This window comes from Propithecus coquereli, unplaced genomic scaffold, assembly GCF_000956105.1.
Source record: "Propithecus coquereli isolate 6110/MARCELLA unplaced genomic scaffold, Pcoq_1.0 Scaffold16, whole genome shotgun sequence".
NCBI classification, from domain to species: domain Eukaryota; kingdom Metazoa; phylum Chordata; class Mammalia; order Primates; family Indriidae; genus Propithecus; species Propithecus coquereli.
Genome location: NW_012140524.1, coordinates 2,113,488 through 2,133,014, shown reverse-complemented (window position 1 = coordinate 2,133,014; position 19,527 = coordinate 2,113,488). Strand labels below are relative to the sequence as shown.

Below are 19,527 nucleotides of genomic sequence, written 5' to 3'. Positions count from 1 at the left end.
TCAGACATGAAATCCTAAAGAATATACTAATCCTAAAGAACATATTGATAAACTTTCATAATATTGCCCCATAATAAGACCATCCTTAAATCTGTTAGAAGCTAAAATTTGTGGGAAATAAAAACTTTCATTGGAAGTAAAATGAGATTTTTAAAATTTCATTTCATTTATTTTATTATTTTATTTTATTTTATACAGGGTCTCACTCTGTCACCCAGGCTGAAGTACAGTGGTACAATCATAGCTAACTGTAGCTTCCAACCCCTGGGCTCAAGCCATCCTCCCACTTCAGCTTCCAGAGTAGCTGGGACTACCAGTGTGCACCACCACATCTGGCTAATTTTTAAATTTTTTTGTAGAGATGGGGTCTTGCTGTGTTGCCCAGGCTGCCTCAAACTCCTGGCTTCAAGTGAGCCTCCTGCCTTGCCCACCCAAAGCACTGGGATTATAGGTGTGAGCCTCTGTGCCCATCTGAGTTTTTCTTTTAAAGAGCATTTATTTTATCTCCTAACTTTACCAGTTTTTCTTTATTCTGGGATAAAGAGGTGGAGGCCCCCCAAAAAAAACAAGAAAAAAAGTCCAGAAATATCTAATTGATAAGTCACTCGTTGTCTACTAGGTTTAAAAAATAATTTCTAAGAATAATATAAAAATTTAGTTACCATTATCTTCAGAGCTATTTTTAAATTACCTCTAATATCTTGGCACAAGGTCCACTAACAAGCGCAACCACACCATTGTCAGATACCTAAGCAAAGGGAAAAAGAAACAGCCCATAAATGGAGATGCTGGAAATAGAATTTTCTAGAAGTAATCATTTAGATATAGTTTAATTGCCTCCCATTCAACAACAAGGTGTTTTAGCCATACACACCTTCCACCCCTGTTACTTAAAATAATTGAGGGGAATATGCAAAATCATATTGTAATTATTTAACCACCAAAAGCATGAGGTGGTCAAAAATTTCAACAAAACGAAAAGAATGAATTATGTTCTTTTACTTGGTCATGGAGATACACGGGGCAAACACATTGTCCATATGTTTCAAGCCTATATTTCATTTACCTGAGTAGCTGAAAAGTCCACACACTGCAAAAACGGGCAGTTTTTTCCTAATGCATGTAAGGACACATCAGTGATACTTAAGCAGCCACCTAAATCAATGATCTTTAGCAGCCGGCAATTGAGTGCAAGAGCAAGGACTCCTTCATCAGTGAGATTGCAGCATCTTTTCAACAATGCTTCATGTAGGTATGAACAAGATGAAGCCACAGCTTTTACTCCTGGAGGAAAACATAATTATATGTCGATGAGCTATGTATGTACATATATATGAGAAATGTAACTGATTTTCATTTTAGCAATCACCAATTGTATGTTATCCTTTTTCAAAGTAGTCCATCTATGAGAATATATTTATTTTCCAGTGATGCTGTCATTATTCAAAACTCTTTTGGAATTCCCTACATAGCCTGTAGTATTTGCAATTAATGGAGAGCCTTTATTGTGCACAAGTAGATTTGGTTTTAGGAAATAGCCAAGAATCAGAACTAAATTACTTAAATAGTAGATGATTCTCCTTTTGGTTAAATAAAAATTTTAAAGTAGTAAAGTTAACTTTCTTGAGCACTTTGGAGGGAAATCAAGAGTTAAATTGCCCAAATGTTTTAAGTAATGGTCTTCATGCTTATTGTTAGAAATCCATAGCTATACCTATGCATTTTCTCTTGCCCTACTTTGTGCTCAAACATGGATTTCTTTTCTACCACCATGCTCCTTCTCTGTTAGCCTGGACCAATCTTATATTTTCCTGAGGGTCAAGAAAAGAGAAGTCCTTAAATGCAATTGAACTGATATAAATGCACATTGGAGATGGGTGCATAACACTGCCCCCAAAATAGAAGAGTACTTTGGGGATCCTGGGCCCTTCAGTCATGGACAAACATTGTAGCACTCTTGAAAGACAACTTCATGGACAAAACACAAAAGGAAAGACGGTAAATTCATGGTAGGTCATTTTTATGATTTTCCATATCTTAAGAAAAAATATTTATTTATTTTTGAGACAGAGTCTCACTCCGTTGCCCTGGCTAGAGTGAGTGCTGTGGCCTCAGCCTAGCTCACAGCAACCTCAGACTCCTGGGCTCAAGCAATCCTTCTGCCTCAGCCTCCGGAGTAGCTGGGACTACAGGCATGCGCCACCATGCCCGGCTAATTTTTTTTTTTTTCTATATATTTTTAGCTGTCCAATTAATTTCTTTCTATTTTTGGTAGAGACCGGGGTCTCGCTCTTGCTCAGGCTGGTCTCGAACTCCTGAGCTCAAACAATCCGCCCGCCTCGGCCTCCCAGAGAGCTAGGATTACAGGCGTGAGCCACCGCGCCCGGCCGGAATTTCTTGAATGACAGGAGTATCTTCTGCTATTCATAACGGTCCCTTTTGATCACACTGGAGTTCATGCTAATGAGGTGATGGGGTAGGGCCCTTAGCTTCAGCGTGGGGTCCTCTCCAGAAATACCAAATGATTAGAGGGTTAGAACTTTCAGCCCCACCCACTGACCTCTGGGAAGGGGGTATGGGGAATAAGCCTTATAAAAGCTCTTGAAAAAGACTTGATGAGCTTTCCTCACATGGTGTACTCCTAACACCATGGGAACAGAAGCTCCTGCCCCTGGGGACCCTTCTAGACCTTACCCTATGAATTCTTCATCTGACTGTTCATGTGTATCCTTTATAATTTTTCATAATAAACTGGTAAACCTAAGTGTTTCCTTGAGTTCTGTGAGTCATTCTGCTAAGTTACTGAACCCATGGAGGAGGTCGTGGGAATCCCTGATTTATAGCTGGTCAGCCATAAGTACCAGAGGCCCAGACTTGTGATTGGCATCTGAAGTGGGGGCAGTCTTGTGGGACTGAGTCCTTAACTTGTGGTATCTGATGCTCACTCCAGGTAGATAGCGTCAAAATTGAATTCAATTGTAGGACACCCAGCTGGCATTCCGAGAGTTGGAGAATTGGTGTGGGAAAAACCGACACACTCGCTGTCAGAAGTGTTGTGTGAGTATAGAAGAATGCTTTGTTTTGGGGAGAAGTTCCTTCTAGTGAGTTATTATTTATGTAAACATTTAAAACCTTACGCTTGTTTGCAATATTATGAATATCCTAATTTGCTAATCAAAATGAGTGCAAAATATACCCAACTACCCACAAAATTTTCCAGAAACCTATTTAGCCAAGTAAGTCCCTCTTTCTTATACTGAAAAAAAAGTACAAATCCTATATTGGAAAGAAATGGTCTAAAAAGAAAAAAAAAATCTACTAATTCATGTAATACTAACAATGAAAAATGCAATTTGTCTGACTATAAAAAACTATGCATTGAACAGACTGATAGGAAAGCGCTTGCAAATTTAATCTGATGATTAATTCTGTTGTATTAATAATATGGCATCAAAAAGCCCTTAACAAAATACAAACTGGTCATTTCTTATTCCACTATACCAGGGACAATATTTAAAATATAGACGTAGGCCGGGCGCGGTGGCTCACACCTGTAATCCTAGCTCTTTGGGAGGCCGAGGCGGGCGGATTGTTTGAGCTCAGGAGTTCGAGATCAGCCTGAGCAAGAGCGAGACCCCGTCTCTACTAAAATTAGAAAGAAATTAATTGGACAACTAAAAATATATAGAAAAAAATTAGCCAGGCATGGTGGCGCATGCCTGTAGTCCCAGCTACTCGGGAGGCTGAGGCAGGAGGATCGCTTGAGCCCAGGAGTTTGAGGTTGCTGTGAGCTAGGATGATGCCACGGCATTCTAGCCCAGGCAACACAGTGAGACTCTGTCTCAAAAAAAAAAAATAAATAAATAAAATAAAACAAAATAAAATAAAATATAGATGTATGCATCCATGTTTATTTACATATGTTTAAAATACAAGGTAGTGACTTACTCAATGTATTTCTTGCAGTACTGGTTATAAGCAAGAATTCCAATTTGGATTATTTTTATTTTTTGAATATTTTTACTGATAAATATTGTTAGGTTTGTTCCAGGTGGGAACCTGAAAGTATGTACAGGACAGAATGTGGTTAACACAAAACTTAGGCTTATTAAACAATAGCCACAGGAGTCTGGAGGGTCCCCGTATTTTGTAAATTTAACAGACAGCTGCAGCCAGCATTCCTTCCCTCTCCCTCCCTGATAGAGACCAAGATTATTCCTCCCTTGTTCTCCTGATAAGGATGACAACAGAGCTGAAGGATGGATGTGACTGGGGCAGGGGTCCTAGGAGCTGGTTGTTAGAAAAAGAATTAATTACAAATGGCTGTTCTGGCCCACTTACTTACTCCCCCTGAGAAACCCCTCTATAAAACCCAAGGCTCTCTCCCCTTTTTTCTCTTGGTTGCTCTTTGGCCTCCACCCATCTGCACCCAGATGCTCAAAACAAACAGCATTCTGCTATACATGAGGCTTCGTGTGTCTCTCTCTCGGCTCTGGACCTAACAAATATAGAAATTCCTATTTCTTAGATATCATTATACTCTCTTTTGACATATTTTTCCCCTTCCTTGTTCCACAGCTATACCAGATGGTGAATAGCAATTTGCCAATTTATTCAGTGTTAATAAACATACCTTCTGAAGTTATGGAAACTCTGTTTCCTTTTGAGGAATTTAAATTTAGTTTCTTCAGTTTTCTGCAGTTACACAGGTGCAGGAGAGCAGTATCTGAAATATCACAGCTCCGCAGATCTAGAGTTTGGACTTCCGGATGTAAAATCTGTAACATAGACACAATGTTGAAAAAGTAACTTTTTATATAAATATAAACATGTATCCCATATTCAGTGTTTTGGTGGTCAAAACAGACAAGTGGCTGATGCAAAATACAGCAAAGAATATGGAAACATATCCATGTGGAGACAGATACATAAAGCAGGAGAAAACCAAGTGTACTTCCAGCTGGAGGTGCACCTTTCAGTGCCCTGAAAGTCCTTACTGGGACACAAAGCACTGTTGAGATGGCTGGAACAGAGTAAGGACCCCTAACCTGAGAAGCATAACCAAGGTAGTGGTAATTATCTTCTGGTAGTTCCTGACTGTCACCAGAGACTCTACCTATGTGCCTCTTTGCTCAGCAGGTATGATTATAAGTCTTTAATCACTTATATACCAAATGCTTACAGGTTGTATTGCTTATCTAGAACATTTACCTTCTACATCATTATTTTGGAGAGCTAGTACAAACCTAGTATTATTAAGCATTTTCTTGAGGCCAACAATTAACAGATAAATTTCTAAGCAATCTGAGCTCTTTCCTGGGGGTATTTTTCTTTACTTTTATGTTATTTTTTTTCCAAAATAGAAATGACTTTATCTTTCTGAATATAAAAATAATGTATTATTATTGTAAAACATTCAGACAATATAGAAAAATTATAATAAATGATAAGAATAACTATTTCTATTTATTAGATGCTTATGAGGAAGGGTACTAAGTGTCATTATGTTATTTCATATTCTCTCTCTTTCTCAGTCTCTCTGTTCCTCTTTCACACACACAGACACACACACACACACACACACACACACACACCCTGAAGGATTGGTCATTGCCATTTTATAAATAATGGAATTGAGGCCCCAAGAACTTAAGTAGCCAACATAAAGAACACAGCCAAAAGGAACAGAGCTGGGATTGGAACCCCTGTCCTTCTAATTCCAAAGCCTATGCTTTTAACTACTATAACTAAAATTACCCATAATACCAATACCCACAGATAAAGTTACATTAGTTTTGATGTTTTTTGAGTTTTTAAAATGATCCGTTGAAGAAAAATGGGATCAGATCATATATAAGATGAGTACTTTTTATAAAATTGATTGATTGTGGTTGCATCCTATTCCATTTTATGCAAGTACCATACTTTAGTAAATGCATCCTACACTGGCAAACACTGAACATTTAGGTTGCTTTGGAAGGCAATATAGTGTCATGATTAAGAACATGTGCTCTGGAGGCTGACTGCCTGAGTTTGAACCCTAGGATTGTGACCAAGCTCTGCTTTCTCTCTGTGCTGCACTAGCCTCATTATTGAAACAGGGATAATATATTGTGAGAAATAAAGGTGCCTCATTTCTAATATATGCTATACATAACTAATTTTTTTGGCTTTCAACTTGTATGTTACCATTTTTTTCTTCTTTATTTCAGCATATTATGTGGGTACAAATGTTTAGGTTATATATATTGCCCTTGCTCCACCCGAGTCGGAGCCTCAAGAATGTCCATTCCCTAGACGGTGCGCATTGCACTCATTATGTGTGTATATACCCATCCCCTCCTCCCGCCTCCCATCTGCCCGACATGCAATGAATGTTATTCCTATATGTGCACATAGGTGTTGATCAGTTAAAACCAATTTGATGGTGAGTACATGTGGGGCTTATTTTTCCATTCTTGGGATACTTCACTTAGTAGAATGGTTCCAGCTCTATCCAGGATAATATGAGAGGTGCTATATCACCATTGTTTTTTGTGGCTGAATAGTACTCCATGACATACATATACCACATTTTATTAATCCATTCACATATTGATGGGCACTTTGGTTGTTTCCACATCTTTACAGTTGTGAATTGTGCTGCTATAAACATTCTAGTGAAGATGTCTTTTTTATAGAATGTCTTTTGTTCTTTTGGGAAGATGCCCAGTAATGGCATTGCTGGATCAAATGGTAGTTCTACTTGTATCTCTTTGAGGTGTCTCCATATTGCTTTCCACAGAGGTTGTACTAGTTTGCAGTGCCACCAGCAGTGTATGAGTGTTCCTGTTTCTCCGCATCCACGCCAACATTTATTGTTTTGGGACTATTTGATAAAGGCCATTCTCACTGGGGATAAGTGATATCTCATTGTGATTTTGATTTGCATTTCCCTCATGATTAGAGATGTTGAGCATTTTTTCATATGTTTGTTGGCCATTATTCTGTCTTCTTTTGAAAAGCTTCTATTCATGTCCTTTGCCCACTTTTTGATAAGGTTGTTTGATTTTTTTCTTGCTGATTTTCCTGCATTCTAAATAGATTCTAGTTATCAGCCCTTTGTTGGATGTGTAACATGAAAATTTTCTCCCATTCTGTAGATTGTCTGTTTGCTCTCATGATAGTTTCTTTGGCTGTGCAGAAGCTTTTTAATTTGATCAGGACCCATTTATTTATTTTTGTTGTTGCTGTGATTGCCTTTGGGGTCTTCTTCATAAATTCTTTGCCTAGGCCAATGTCTAGAAGAGTATTTCCAACATTTTCTTCTAGAATTCTTATGTTTCATGCCTTAGGTTTAAGTCTGTTATCCACCGTGAGTTGATTTTTGTGATACATAACTATTTTTATTATTATAAATGATATTATGATGAACATACCTGTGTGCTTTTCTGACTATTCTTTTCCTGAGATTTCTAACAGAAGTAATTTTGATAGATTAATGCCAAACTGTCCACCTAAAAGGTCTTTTTATCAATTAACACTCTCACTAATGGGATAAAAGTGACAGTTTCTCCACACTATTGCCATCACTGGGTATTATTTTTTTTAAGTCTCTGCCAAACTGAAAGGCAGCCCATCATTTTTATTACTACTGAGGTTAAATATCCTTTTATATGTTGATGGTAATTTTGTATTTTTTCCTTTGAGTATTTCCTGATTCTTCTTTTTTATTTTGTCGTTTTGTTTTTTCTTATTGGTTTGTAAGGATTCTTTATATTGTCAAGATTGTTTTAAAAACCCTCGATTATATATTGCAAATATTTTCCAAGTCTGTTATTTGACTTTGTTTCTTTTTTTCCTTCTTGCCATAAAGAAGTTTATATTGTTATGTAATCAAATCTATCCATTAATTTTTTCTTGGTTTCTAACTTTGGTATCATATTTTTTTTGTTTGTTTTTTGAGACAGAGTCTCACTCTCTTGCCTGGGGCGAGTGCTGTGGCGTCAGCCTAGCTCACAGCAACCTCAAACTCCTGGGCTCAAGCAATCCTAAAGTCTCAGCCTCCGGGGTAGCTGGGACCACAGGCATGCGCCACCATGCCCGGCTAATTTTTTCTACATATATTTTTAGCTGTCCAATTAATTTCTTTCAATTTTTTGGTAATGGTATCATATTTTAAAAGGCCACCTTCATCCAGAAACTATAAAAAGATATAGGAAATACTTCAAAAAGAGACCATCCAATGATGTGTATAGCTTTTTAACAGATGTTGTATCTGCCTTCTGAGTAATTTCACAAGCAGGACTCTTGCAGGGATGGGAATTAGTGGTAGAGCACCAAGAAAAATCATGTTTTGTTCTCTATCTCATTTACCCCTTTACATCTTTTTATTCAGGTAAAATTAAGTGTAAATAAATGTTAAGGATTGCCATCAATAAAAACGTAAGTCACTGAAATATAAGCTAACGGGATAGAAAGAAATGGAGATGGTCGGGGAGAGAAGAAAACCACCAGTTTTCTGTAGTGTCATAATGTTTCATCTATGAGTCACACATAACATTACACACATCAACAAAATTATCAACAATAAAACCCAGAGATATCATCTAGCCTCCATAAAGCCAAGCAGACTACACCACTAAAATGTCTATGTTCAAATGCAAGCTAATATAAAGAAAATAAAGCATTGAAGATACATCAGGGTTGTTTTGCTTTTAGACAAGAGTCTCACTCTGTTGCCCAAGCTAGAGTGCAGTGGCATCAGCCTAGCTCACTGCAACCTCAAACTCCTGGGCTCAAGCGATCCTACTGCCTCAGCCTCCCGAGTAGCTGGGACCACAGGCGTGTGCCATTACGCATGCCTAATTTTTTCTATTTTTGGTAGACATGGGGTCTCACTCTTGCTCAGGTTGGTCTTGAACTCCTGACCTCAAGCAATCCTCCCACCCCAGCTTCCCAGAGTTCGATTACAGGCATGAGCCACTGCGTCCCGCCCTATACCACCTTTAATAACAAGCTAGAGAGCTGTCTAAGAAGCCCACCTGTATTGGTTTTCTAGGGCTGCCATAGAAGCAAAGTACCACTAACTGGGTGGCTTAAAACAACAGAAATTTATTCTCTCATAGATGTGGAGGCTGGAAGTCCGAAATCAAGGTGCTGACAGGTAATTTCCTTCTGATGACTCTGAGGGAGAATATGTTCCATGCCGCCCTCTTAGCTTCTGTTAACGACTGGCAATCCTTGGCGTTTCTTAACTTGCAGATGTATCACTCCAATCTTGCCTCCGTCTTCATATGGTGTTCTCCCAGTATCTCTGTGTCTTCTCATGGCTCTCTTCTTATAAGAACACCAGGCATATTGGATTAGGGGCTCTATTCTAGTATGACCTCACCACAACTAATTACATTTGCAAAGAACCTATTTCAAAATAAGGTCACATTCTGAGGTACTAGAGGTTAGGACTTCAACGTATTTTTAGAAGGAGGACACAATTCAACCCCTAACACCTAACACCACCTAGTGATCAATTTTCTAGGAAAATGTAACATTGTTTGATCTATTTACTATTAATTGAAGCAAAGATTCTAATTACCTTAAAATTCTGTAAAGTGAGATGTTAACTTGTAGAAACTGATAAAATGCAAATGTTTCTTTTTTATAGAGATGCAAAGATTTCTGTTCAGTAGAAAAAAACAGCCTTAGTGGTTAGTTTTACTGTCCTGTAAAATATTATCCAATTTTGTACCTAATTTATTAAACTTATTCCAACTTTGTTTCTTTGTGGGTGTGTTTATGTGTGTACATGTTTAGAAAAATAGGTATTAGTTTCCTGAATACTCTTTTGAACTAGTTTTTCATTCCTGCTGGTTCTTTTATTAATGAGTTATTTAAAACTTTGGCACATGTTTTCTATTTGTGTAAGAATTATGTTTTTAACATTTTTAGAATTATGTTTTGACACACTGAAAGATTAGTGCAAAAGGATAGTTTTCACACAACATGACTTTTATAAAGTTAATAAATTATTTAGTAAATGTAAAAAGCATGAACCCTCTCTTTCAATCGAGAAAGAGAATAATAAACCTGCCAGTGTTTCTAAAAACAGGCTCTCAACATTAGGCCACCTCCCTTCCATTAGCACATTTCCCACCGGTTCTTGAGTTGAGGACCGGGTTCCTACTACTGGTCCACCTATGCCCTCGGTTTTAAGATCACATGGTTTTCCAAGCAACACATTAGCCACTCTGTTTGTGTGTGTGTGTTTGAAAATGAGGGGGGTGGGGGTTTAAGCAGGCACTCCATCAGTTTCCGTGTTTTTTTTTGTGGAGACAGAGTGTCACTCGGTGTGCTGGGTAGAGTGCAGAGAGGTAGGGTCACCGCAAGCTCCAGGTCCTGGGCTGTGAGCGATCCTTTGGTCTCAGCCTCCCTGGTGGCTGGGACTACAGGCGCTTGCCAGAGCGCCCAGCTGTGTTTTGTTGGTTTTGTGTATTTTTTTTTGTCTTTACTTATTTTTTTTTTTCTAGTGATAGAGACGGGATCTCACTGTGCTCAGGCTGGTGTCGAACCGCTGAGCTGCAGCGATCCTCACGCCTCGGCCTCCCAGCAAGCTAGGATTACAGGCATGAGCCCCCGCGCCCGGCCCACATCAGCCACTCTTAAGGAGTCCTCAAAAATATCCCTGCGAGCAGTTGCTTTGACCTCCCGTTTGACAGTTCGGAGAACCGAGGCGCCATGTCAGAAAGAGTGGCAAAGGTGGAATTTTAATTCAGGTTGGAGGCCCTTGCTATACTTCCTGCCTTATAGAAAAGCCAACGAAAGGCACAGGTGTCCTGAAGAAGGTTAGCTTAGTTGTAGGGAAGGGAAGTAAATATAAATTAGCAGGAAGGAATGAGGTATCCAGAAGAATGGGATTACCATAGTTTAGAAGAGTGATTTTTAACTGCTGGTTGTTAATTTAGTAGGCTGTGATCAATATTTTTTTAAATGAAATAAGATGAAATAGAATAAAATAAAATAGAAAATATCAAAGTGTACTGCACACAGTATTGTTACACATAAGCATGGTTTGTGTACTAGAGTCATGATGTAACACATATTTCTTACTGTGAGTCTTGACCAAAAAGCTTTAAACTTTTTGCAAACACAGAGATCAACAGTGCTGGTACCATGAAGACAAGTCTGGACGGAAGGCTAACTGAGCTGACCAGAGCAATGCCATTTTGTTCCCGAATGCCATTTTGCGATTGCCTGACCCCAAAATATACTTGCCGATGCTGCAGACAAAATTGCTGCCACTTATGAAAAGACTTTATGCTGATGAAAAAACTTTTTCCAAACCCTTGAATCAAGGACTTTTGCCTAGAAACCCTTACTCTAACCAATGAATTGTTTTGATAATACTTTACGACCAATCAAAATAGTAGGTTACGAATGAACTAATAAGTACCAATTTCTTCGTATTTCTTTAAAAAACTCTACCCCAAATTAGCTAGTCAGGACACAATTTCACATGCTTCTGGAATCTGTGCTCCTTGAATTACAATTTGGTTATCTGGAGGAAAAAAAATCCTGACGCTTTATATTTTAAAATGATTACCAATCCTACTGTATACCATTACTTCAAAAACTGAAACCATATCTAAACAGTAAAATATAGTATGCTTGCTTTATAGTTATACATACTCTTACCTCGCTTATATTTGAATCTGTTATTCGCCCCTGCATACTCATTATTTTAATCAGTCTATCTTTTATGTTGGGAGGCAGAGGTTTAATGTCTGTGATGTATCTGGAAATATTCTTCATGAAGCACCAAAGGCACCTGAAATACAAATACAATATAGTCAGTTACACTGTTCTTGTACTGATTTCTAACACTTGACTTAATGCTGTTTCTTAGCACTTAGCCCTTTCATTAAAAAATGTACATTTAATATCAATGCGGTATTTACAACTTCAGCTCGGTAAGACTCAAAAGCCTAGTCTGTGCTCAGTTATGGACAAGATGCTCTTTCTCTACATTTTTGCTCAGCATACCTCATTTATCAAAATGCATTGTAGGCTGGTCACAGTGGCTCACACCTGTAATCCTAGCACTTTGGGAGGCCGAGGTGAGAGGATCACTTGAGGCCAAGAGTTGGAGACCAGCCTCAGCAACATAGTCTCTACAGAAATATTTAAAAATTAGCCAGGCATGGTGGCATGCACTTGTAGTCCCAGATACTTGGGAGGCTGAAGTGGGAGAATTGTTTGAGCTCAGGAGTTAAAGGCTGCAATGTGTTATGATCACTCTACTGCATTCCAGCCTAGGCAACAGAGCAAGATCTCATCTCTTTTAAAAGATTTGAGTCAAATGAACAAAAAACTGGGACCCACTCACTGAAAAGTTTTATCTGTTAATCCGACAAACTTGTTTTCACTATAATGAAATTCTTAAAAATTATGTGAGTAAGGAAATCACTAGAGAAACAACTATAACCACAAAGATTCCACGAATAGTACAAATCATAGTACAATAGTACATAGTACATAGTACAATCAAACTCAGTACCAGGATTATATATTCATTAAAGTGGAGTTATCAGAGCAGGCAACAAGCAAGACTCAAATCACCAATATCTCTCATCTGTACCCTGAAATTCCAACCATCTGAGAAACTCATTTTCTTTAGGCAAATAAATAAATTTTAAAAAATCTTATTTCATTTCTGTCTACAAATACCTTCACATATACAAAATTTTACATTTATGAATGAATGTGATCAAATACTTGTGATCATTTTTTTAGTGCAATTTTTATTTTCTTTTCCTCTCGTCCATGCCTTTCCCTTTCCTCTCCTTCTCCCTGCATTAGTTTACTTCCCAATGCTAACCTAATATATATTCTTAATTATTTTTCTCTGTGCTTGTAGACACACACACACGCACACACATATTTAAAGGTTTTGGGGGTTCATTGTCTCCTAACATTGCATCACAGTATACTCACTTGTCTACACCTTCTTTCAATTCAATAATATCTTATAAAATCTCTTAAAGGCATAAAATATAGTTCTAATTCTCTTTCAATGGCTACATAATATATCACACTATGAATGATTTATTTAGTCATTTTCCTATTGATGAGCATTACCACTACTTCTAGAATATGTTAACATATGCTGTCAAATTATTTTCCAGAAAGTTTGCAACACCTCATATTTCTATCAATAGCACTGGAAGGTTCTTTTCCTCCACATCCTTCCAGCAATAGGTATTACAGCTCATTTTATAATATTTATTTGTTATCTCCATTTCCCACTCCCATTCCCCACTATTCCAGGAAACCATCCTAATATTTAATGCATATCCTTTTGTTGTATGTTTCCTTTTAAGATGTTTGTTGTATGCATTCATTTCTAATTTATGTATATGGTATTTGTCATAGATCTGTTCAGCTTTTCACTCAGCACTGTTTTTAAGATCCACCTGCTCTTAGATGTTGAAAAGTCTGAAAATGGTGTCTCATTATTCTTTAATTTGTATTTCTCTAAATACTAGTAAATTTAACAATTTTTCAAACTTGCTAGCTATCTGGATATGCTTTTCTATAAATTGTTTATACATATCCTTTGACCATTTTGTTATTTTTTGACTTAAATTTGTAAGAACTGTTTGTTGTGGCCAAGTACATGACTGATTATGTATATGCCCTATATTTTCATGGAAGGTATATTCTCTATTTGAGAAATGTTCTATGTCTATATATATGTGTGTGTATATTTTTTTATTTTTTGAGACAGAGTCTCACTCCGTTGCCCTGAGTAGAGCACCATGGTATCAGCCTAGCTCACAGCAACCTCAAACTCCTGGGGTCAAGTGATCCTCCTGCCTCAGCCTCCTGAGTACCTGGGACTACAGGTGCACACCATGATGCCCGGCTAATTTTTCTATTTTTAGTAGAGATGGGGTCTCACTCTTGCTCAGGCTGATCTTGAACTCCTGAGCTCAAGCAATCCTCCCACCTTAACCTCCCAGAGTGCTAGGATTAGGTGTGAGCCACCATGCCCAGCCTATATGTGTGTTTATAAATATCTCTCTCCATGTGTGTATATGTGTTTGCACATAAATATATTTTGTGTATATATATTTATTGATAATATTATTTAATTCTTCTATATTCTTATTTCTCTACTAAATATGTAGAATTCTTAGTTTATGATACTTGTATTTATTTAATCTTCTTTCAAGAAAAAGATACTTGAGTTTTAAAGTCAAATTTTTCTTTCTAATAGTTTTCTCTAGTTCTTGTTTCTTAATGAAAAATTTCAAAAATAAAATAGGATGATATAAATGTATATACCCTAAACCTGGAATTTTATGTTTCTCTTTTGTGTCAGATATCTTTCTTAAGACATAAAACATTTCAGATGAAATTAAAGCTTCCTTTGTACACCCACTTAGGCTTACTCTCTTTATCTGCCTTTGCATAGGCAACTATTACCATAAAGTTTTAAAAATAGTTCCTGTCCATGATTTTATTACACTTTTAATACTAATGTATATATCCATAACTATAGTATTGTTTTCTGTATTTACAAAATATAAGAGTAGAGTATCAAATTTCCTACCATGATTGAATTTGTCAATTGTTCTTGTAATCATGACAAATTTCCTTTTTATAAGACTATGGTGTTAGTTGCAAATTTATGATCATATCTTCCTGTGGAATATTCCTGCTATCATTAAGTAATATCCCTCTTTATTCATATTAATGTTTTCACTTTAGATTTTATTCAGTCTGGTTTTAATATTGCTCCACTATCGTTCTTTGGTTCTTTTGTTCAACATTATGTTTGTGAGATTCATCTGCATTGTTTCAGGTAGCTGCAGTTTGTTCATTTCCATTTTCAGTTTGTTCATGTCCATTTTCACTGCTGTATAATATTCTATTGTTTGCACAATTTATTTATCTATTCTACTATTGATATACAGTTGGGTTGTTTGCAATTATTTACTGTTATGAATATTAATATGAATATTCTTGGACATGTCTTTTGGTACACATGTGCCTATGTTTCAGTTGAGTATATATATCTAGGAGTGGAGCTGCTGGCTCATAGTGTAAGCATGTGTTTAGCTTCATGTCAAACAGTTTTCCAAAGTGGTTGTACTCATTCACAATCCTACCATCAGTGAATGAGCATTCCTGTGGTTCATATCCTTGCCAAAACTTGGCATTGTTAGTCTTTTTAATTTTAGCCATTTTAGTGAGTATACAGTGTAACACAATGTGGCTTTAAATGATAATCCCTGATTAATTAATTTGAGCACATTTTGACTTTTTTATCATCCAGTTGGAGATCCTCTTTTGTGGGGTGTTTACTCAAGTGTCTTGCCCACTTTTATTTTAGGTTGATTGTTTTTCTGACTGATATGTAAAAATTCATGTGATATTCCAGATATGAACCTTCTGTTGCTTATTTATGTTGTAAATATATTCCCCCATTCTGTGGACTGCCTCTTCACGCTCTTAATGATGTCTTTTGCTGAAGAGAAGTACATTTTAATATAGCCCAATTGATCAGTGTTTTCCTCTACAGCAAGTGATTTTTTGTCCTGTTTATGAACTCTTTCCCTGTGCTAAGTTCATGAAGATATTCTCCTATGTTTTCTTTTAGAAAAATTCTCCAAAGTTGTTGTTTTACTCTTTGACTTAAAAACTATCAGGAATTGATTTTTGTGTATGTCAAAAGTTATACAGGGTATGAGATTTTACCCTACTTACAAGACACAAGTTGGCCCAGGGGTGGGGAACCTACAGCCATAAGGCTACATGTGGACTTTTAGGTCCTTAAGTGCAGCCTTTTGACTGAATCCAAATTTTATAGAACAAATCTTTTTAGTTTTATAAATACATTTTTGTTCATCTTTTATATTTTTATTTTATTTTTAAAATGAACATATTTAAAATACCAAAGAATAAAATAAGTTTCAAAGGAATAATCCTCCCAGATTGACTGGCACAATTAGAACTAGTAAGCCGTAAGGGCTAAATTGATGGATGCTACACTCACGATTTAGTTCTAACTTCGCCCGCCTGACTGGCGCTACTACCGGACGAGGCTGGTTTGCGAGAATTTATGGGGGTTGAGTATGCCAGTCTGTTATCAGCTTTTGACAATGGCATACTGTGTTTCTGTTTGAAGTGGAATTTGGGAATAGTTGCACAGCTCAACGGTATTTTTTAATTCTTTCTGCTTTACAGCCCACCATGTCAAAGAAAATCAAGAGAACACTAAAGGAAGAAAATAGATTTTTAAATGAGGATTGGGAATTACAATATTACCTTGTTTCTGCTAAAGATAAGATGATTTGCTTGCTTTGTGATACTGCGATATCAACATTAAAGAAATTCAATGCTCATCAGCGTTATAACACTCATAAGGACCACAAATATTTTAGAGGGAGAGGCACAAAAGGTTGTATTGCAGAAATTAAAAGATGAAAAGCAAAAGCAAAGACAATTCTTTCAAGCAGCAATAACCACCTGGAAATAATGCCACTGAAGCAGCTTATAAAGTAGCATATACTCGGGAAAAAAGGGAAGCCATTCAGTGATTTAGAAATTGTGAAAGAATGCATTGTCAAAGTGGTAGGATGCTTAGACCCAGATAACATTTCAAAGTACAAACAACTGCCTCTTTCAAGGAACCATAACTGATTGGCAGCATGAATTAGCCTTCAACTTAACAGAACAACTTCATGCAATACTTCAAAAGGAAAATATATATTACTCAATCACTTTGGATGAATCAGCTGATACTATTGACTCGGCGCAGGTTTTATACTTCATTCCAGTCATAACAGAAGATTTTCTTTGCTATGAAGAGTTACTTGCTTTAGGCACTCCTGCAAACTGAATATGGGGAATAAGGTATCTTCAACAACTTTCAAGGTAAATGTTATGAGTTTAGACTGAATTTGGTAAATTTAGTGAGTGTATGTATAGACGCTGCATGGTCCACAACAGGAAAACATGAAGGATTTACTGTACAGATTAAAAAAAAAAGGTATTAACAGATCCAGATGCTCTCACTACTTTTCATTGTATCTTGCATCAGCAAAATTTCTGCGCTGAAGCTACTATTTTCAGTGACACTTCACAACAAGTTATAAATATAGTTAACTATATTCCTGCAAATGCAACATGGCATCATCAGTTTTGTAACATGCTAAAGTTGAGTGATGAGGTATTCAGTGTGGATTTGCTGTATCATTCTAAAGTGCATTGGCTTTCGCAGGGACAGCTATTAGCCAAAATTTTATCTCTGTGAGAATAAATTTTATGAAGGACAGAATCAGCAGTGTGAATTACTGAAAGAAGATTTCTATAGGAATGCAGCATTTCTATATGATATCATGTCAAATCAAAACAACTTGAATATTTCTTTGCAAGGTAAAACTAAGTCTATATATGATATGTAGCAAAATATCCAAGCATTTCAAAAAAAGCTGTCTTTTTTCAAAACACTTCTTACTTATTTACTTTTTTTTTGAGACAGAGTCTCACTGTGTTGCCCTGGCTAGAGTGAGTGCAATGGCGTTATCCTAGCTCACAGCAACCTCAAACTCCTGGGCTCAAGTGATCCTTCTGTCTCAGCCTTCCGAGTAGCTGGGACTACAGGCATGCGCCACCATGCCCGGCTAATTTTTTCTATATATTTTTAGTTGTCCAATTAATTTCTTTCTATTTTTAGTAGAGACGGGGTCTCGCTCTTGCTCAGGCTGGTCTCGAACTCCTGAGCTCAAACAATCCACCCGCCTCGGCCTCCCGAGTGCTAGGATTACAGGCATGAGCCACCGTGCCCGGCCTCAAAATACTTCTTCAAAAGGAAATTTCAGATGAACACTTTCCTCAGTTAGCAAAGGTTATTAATGAGCAGGATAACATATGCAGATAATTTGAAGAATATGTATCTGTTATAGACCTATTAATTGGAGACTACAGTGAAAGGTTCACTGACTTTGAGACTCATGACATCACACTCAAATTAGCTTTTCAGTCTCACCTAGTTGATATCACCAAGGCACCTAAAGAACTATAGATGGAATTGATTGAGCTCTCAGTAGATGACATTTTAAAGTCATTGTTTGATGCTAAGAAAGATCCAATTGAAATATGAGAAAATGCAGTAGAATACCCATGCCTTTGGCTACATGCCCGAGAAAAGCTTTCTTGCTTTTCAACCACTTATTGCTGCGAATCTGTATTCTCCTATCTAACCCAAATCAAGATGTCCTTAAGGTAACAAATGACTGATACCCATCTAGAGGATCAACTGAAAATGTGGGTCTCCATGTTGCAACCAAATATTCAAATACTTTCCAACAAAAAGCAGGCACAACAAAGTCATTAAAAGATTATTTACTCTAAAATTAACAAATAGTTTTCATTATTTGAAATTATTAAGTACATAGTAGTTAGATTTTTACAAAATAATGTACATTTTTAAGTATATCTAACTGAAGTTTCTTGAATGCAGTCTTATTTGATTACAGCTAAATTAATGCAGCCTTCCAACATGAAAATGTTCCCCACCCCTGAGTTAGCCTATTACCATTTCATGATGCTGGCAGAAGACATGAGATTCCTGGATCAGAGAAAAGGGACTTTATTATTCATGACAAGAGCTTCATGTTTGTTTTGATTCCCCCATGTCCTTCCTCCAACTCCCATGGGGGTAATGTAAGTAGGACTAGATAAATACTTTCTGTTGTTAACTGATTGTGTCCTACCCAAAATTTATATGTTGAAATCCTAACTCCCAATGTGATGGAATTAGGAGGTGAGGCCTCTGGGAAGTGATTAGGCCATGAAAGTGAAGCCCTCATGAATAGGATTAGTGCCCTTATAAAAGAGACCCTGGAGAGCTTCTTAGTCTTATTTCCACCATATCATGACACAATGAGAAGTTGTCAGCCTGCAACCCAGAAGATGGCCCTCACCAGAACCTGTGTTAGCACCCTAATCTTAGACTTCCTGCCTCCAGAACTGTGAGAAATAAATTTCTGTTTTTTATAAGCCATTGAGTCTATGGTACTTTGTTATAGCAGCCTGAACTGACTGTAAGACACTTGACCACACAGTGGGTTCTGTTATAGGAGAGGAACATTGGGCTTGGAGGATTTGCTGCTTTTATAGGACGCTGAAATGTTCTTTGTTCTATGTTCTTTGTTCAGAGAGAGATAGTACTTCATCCCTTAACGTTGCTTGCTGCAAACATCTCGAGAAATGCCAATGTAAAAAGCAATCAGGGCCTTGTATTTTTAACAAACTCAGCAAAAATGTGAAGGTCCACGATGATTGCCTCTCCTGATAATCTACTCTAACATGTCCTTAGCTGAACTCAAATATTTACCTAAGTATGCCACTCTGACAGTTACTCTAATTAATTTGACTGACAGGTTGAAACCAAATCTGTTCAGTTTGTCTCCTAACAGCATTTCATTAAGGCTACCTCAATAGTTCTCCAAGCAGGAGGATAAGGCAAATCTGTAGTAATGA

The 19,527-nt window shown here is 37.1% G+C and overlaps 1 protein-coding gene across 2 annotated transcripts in view; it reads right to left on the bottom strand.

Annotated features, from left to right (window-relative positions):
* AMN1 (antagonist of mitotic exit network 1 homolog (S. cerevisiae)) overlaps window positions 1-19,527 on the bottom strand; it is a 57,708-nt gene that overhangs the window by 16,028 nt on the left and 22,153 nt on the right. For both annotated transcript variants that reach the window (XM_012641041.1, XM_012641040.1), the window contains exons 2-5: window positions 11,671-11,803; window positions 4,634-4,778; window positions 1,067-1,284; window positions 692-748 (exon numbers count right to left, since the gene is read on the bottom strand). In XM_012641041.1, the coding sequence (XP_012496495.1) occupies window positions 692-748; window positions 1,067-1,284; window positions 4,634-4,778; window positions 11,671-11,787 (537 nt within the window). In that variant the 5' untranslated portion in view covers window positions 11,788-11,803. The remainder of the gene's footprint in view (window positions 1-691; window positions 749-1,066; window positions 1,285-4,633; window positions 4,779-11,670; window positions 11,804-19,527) is intronic.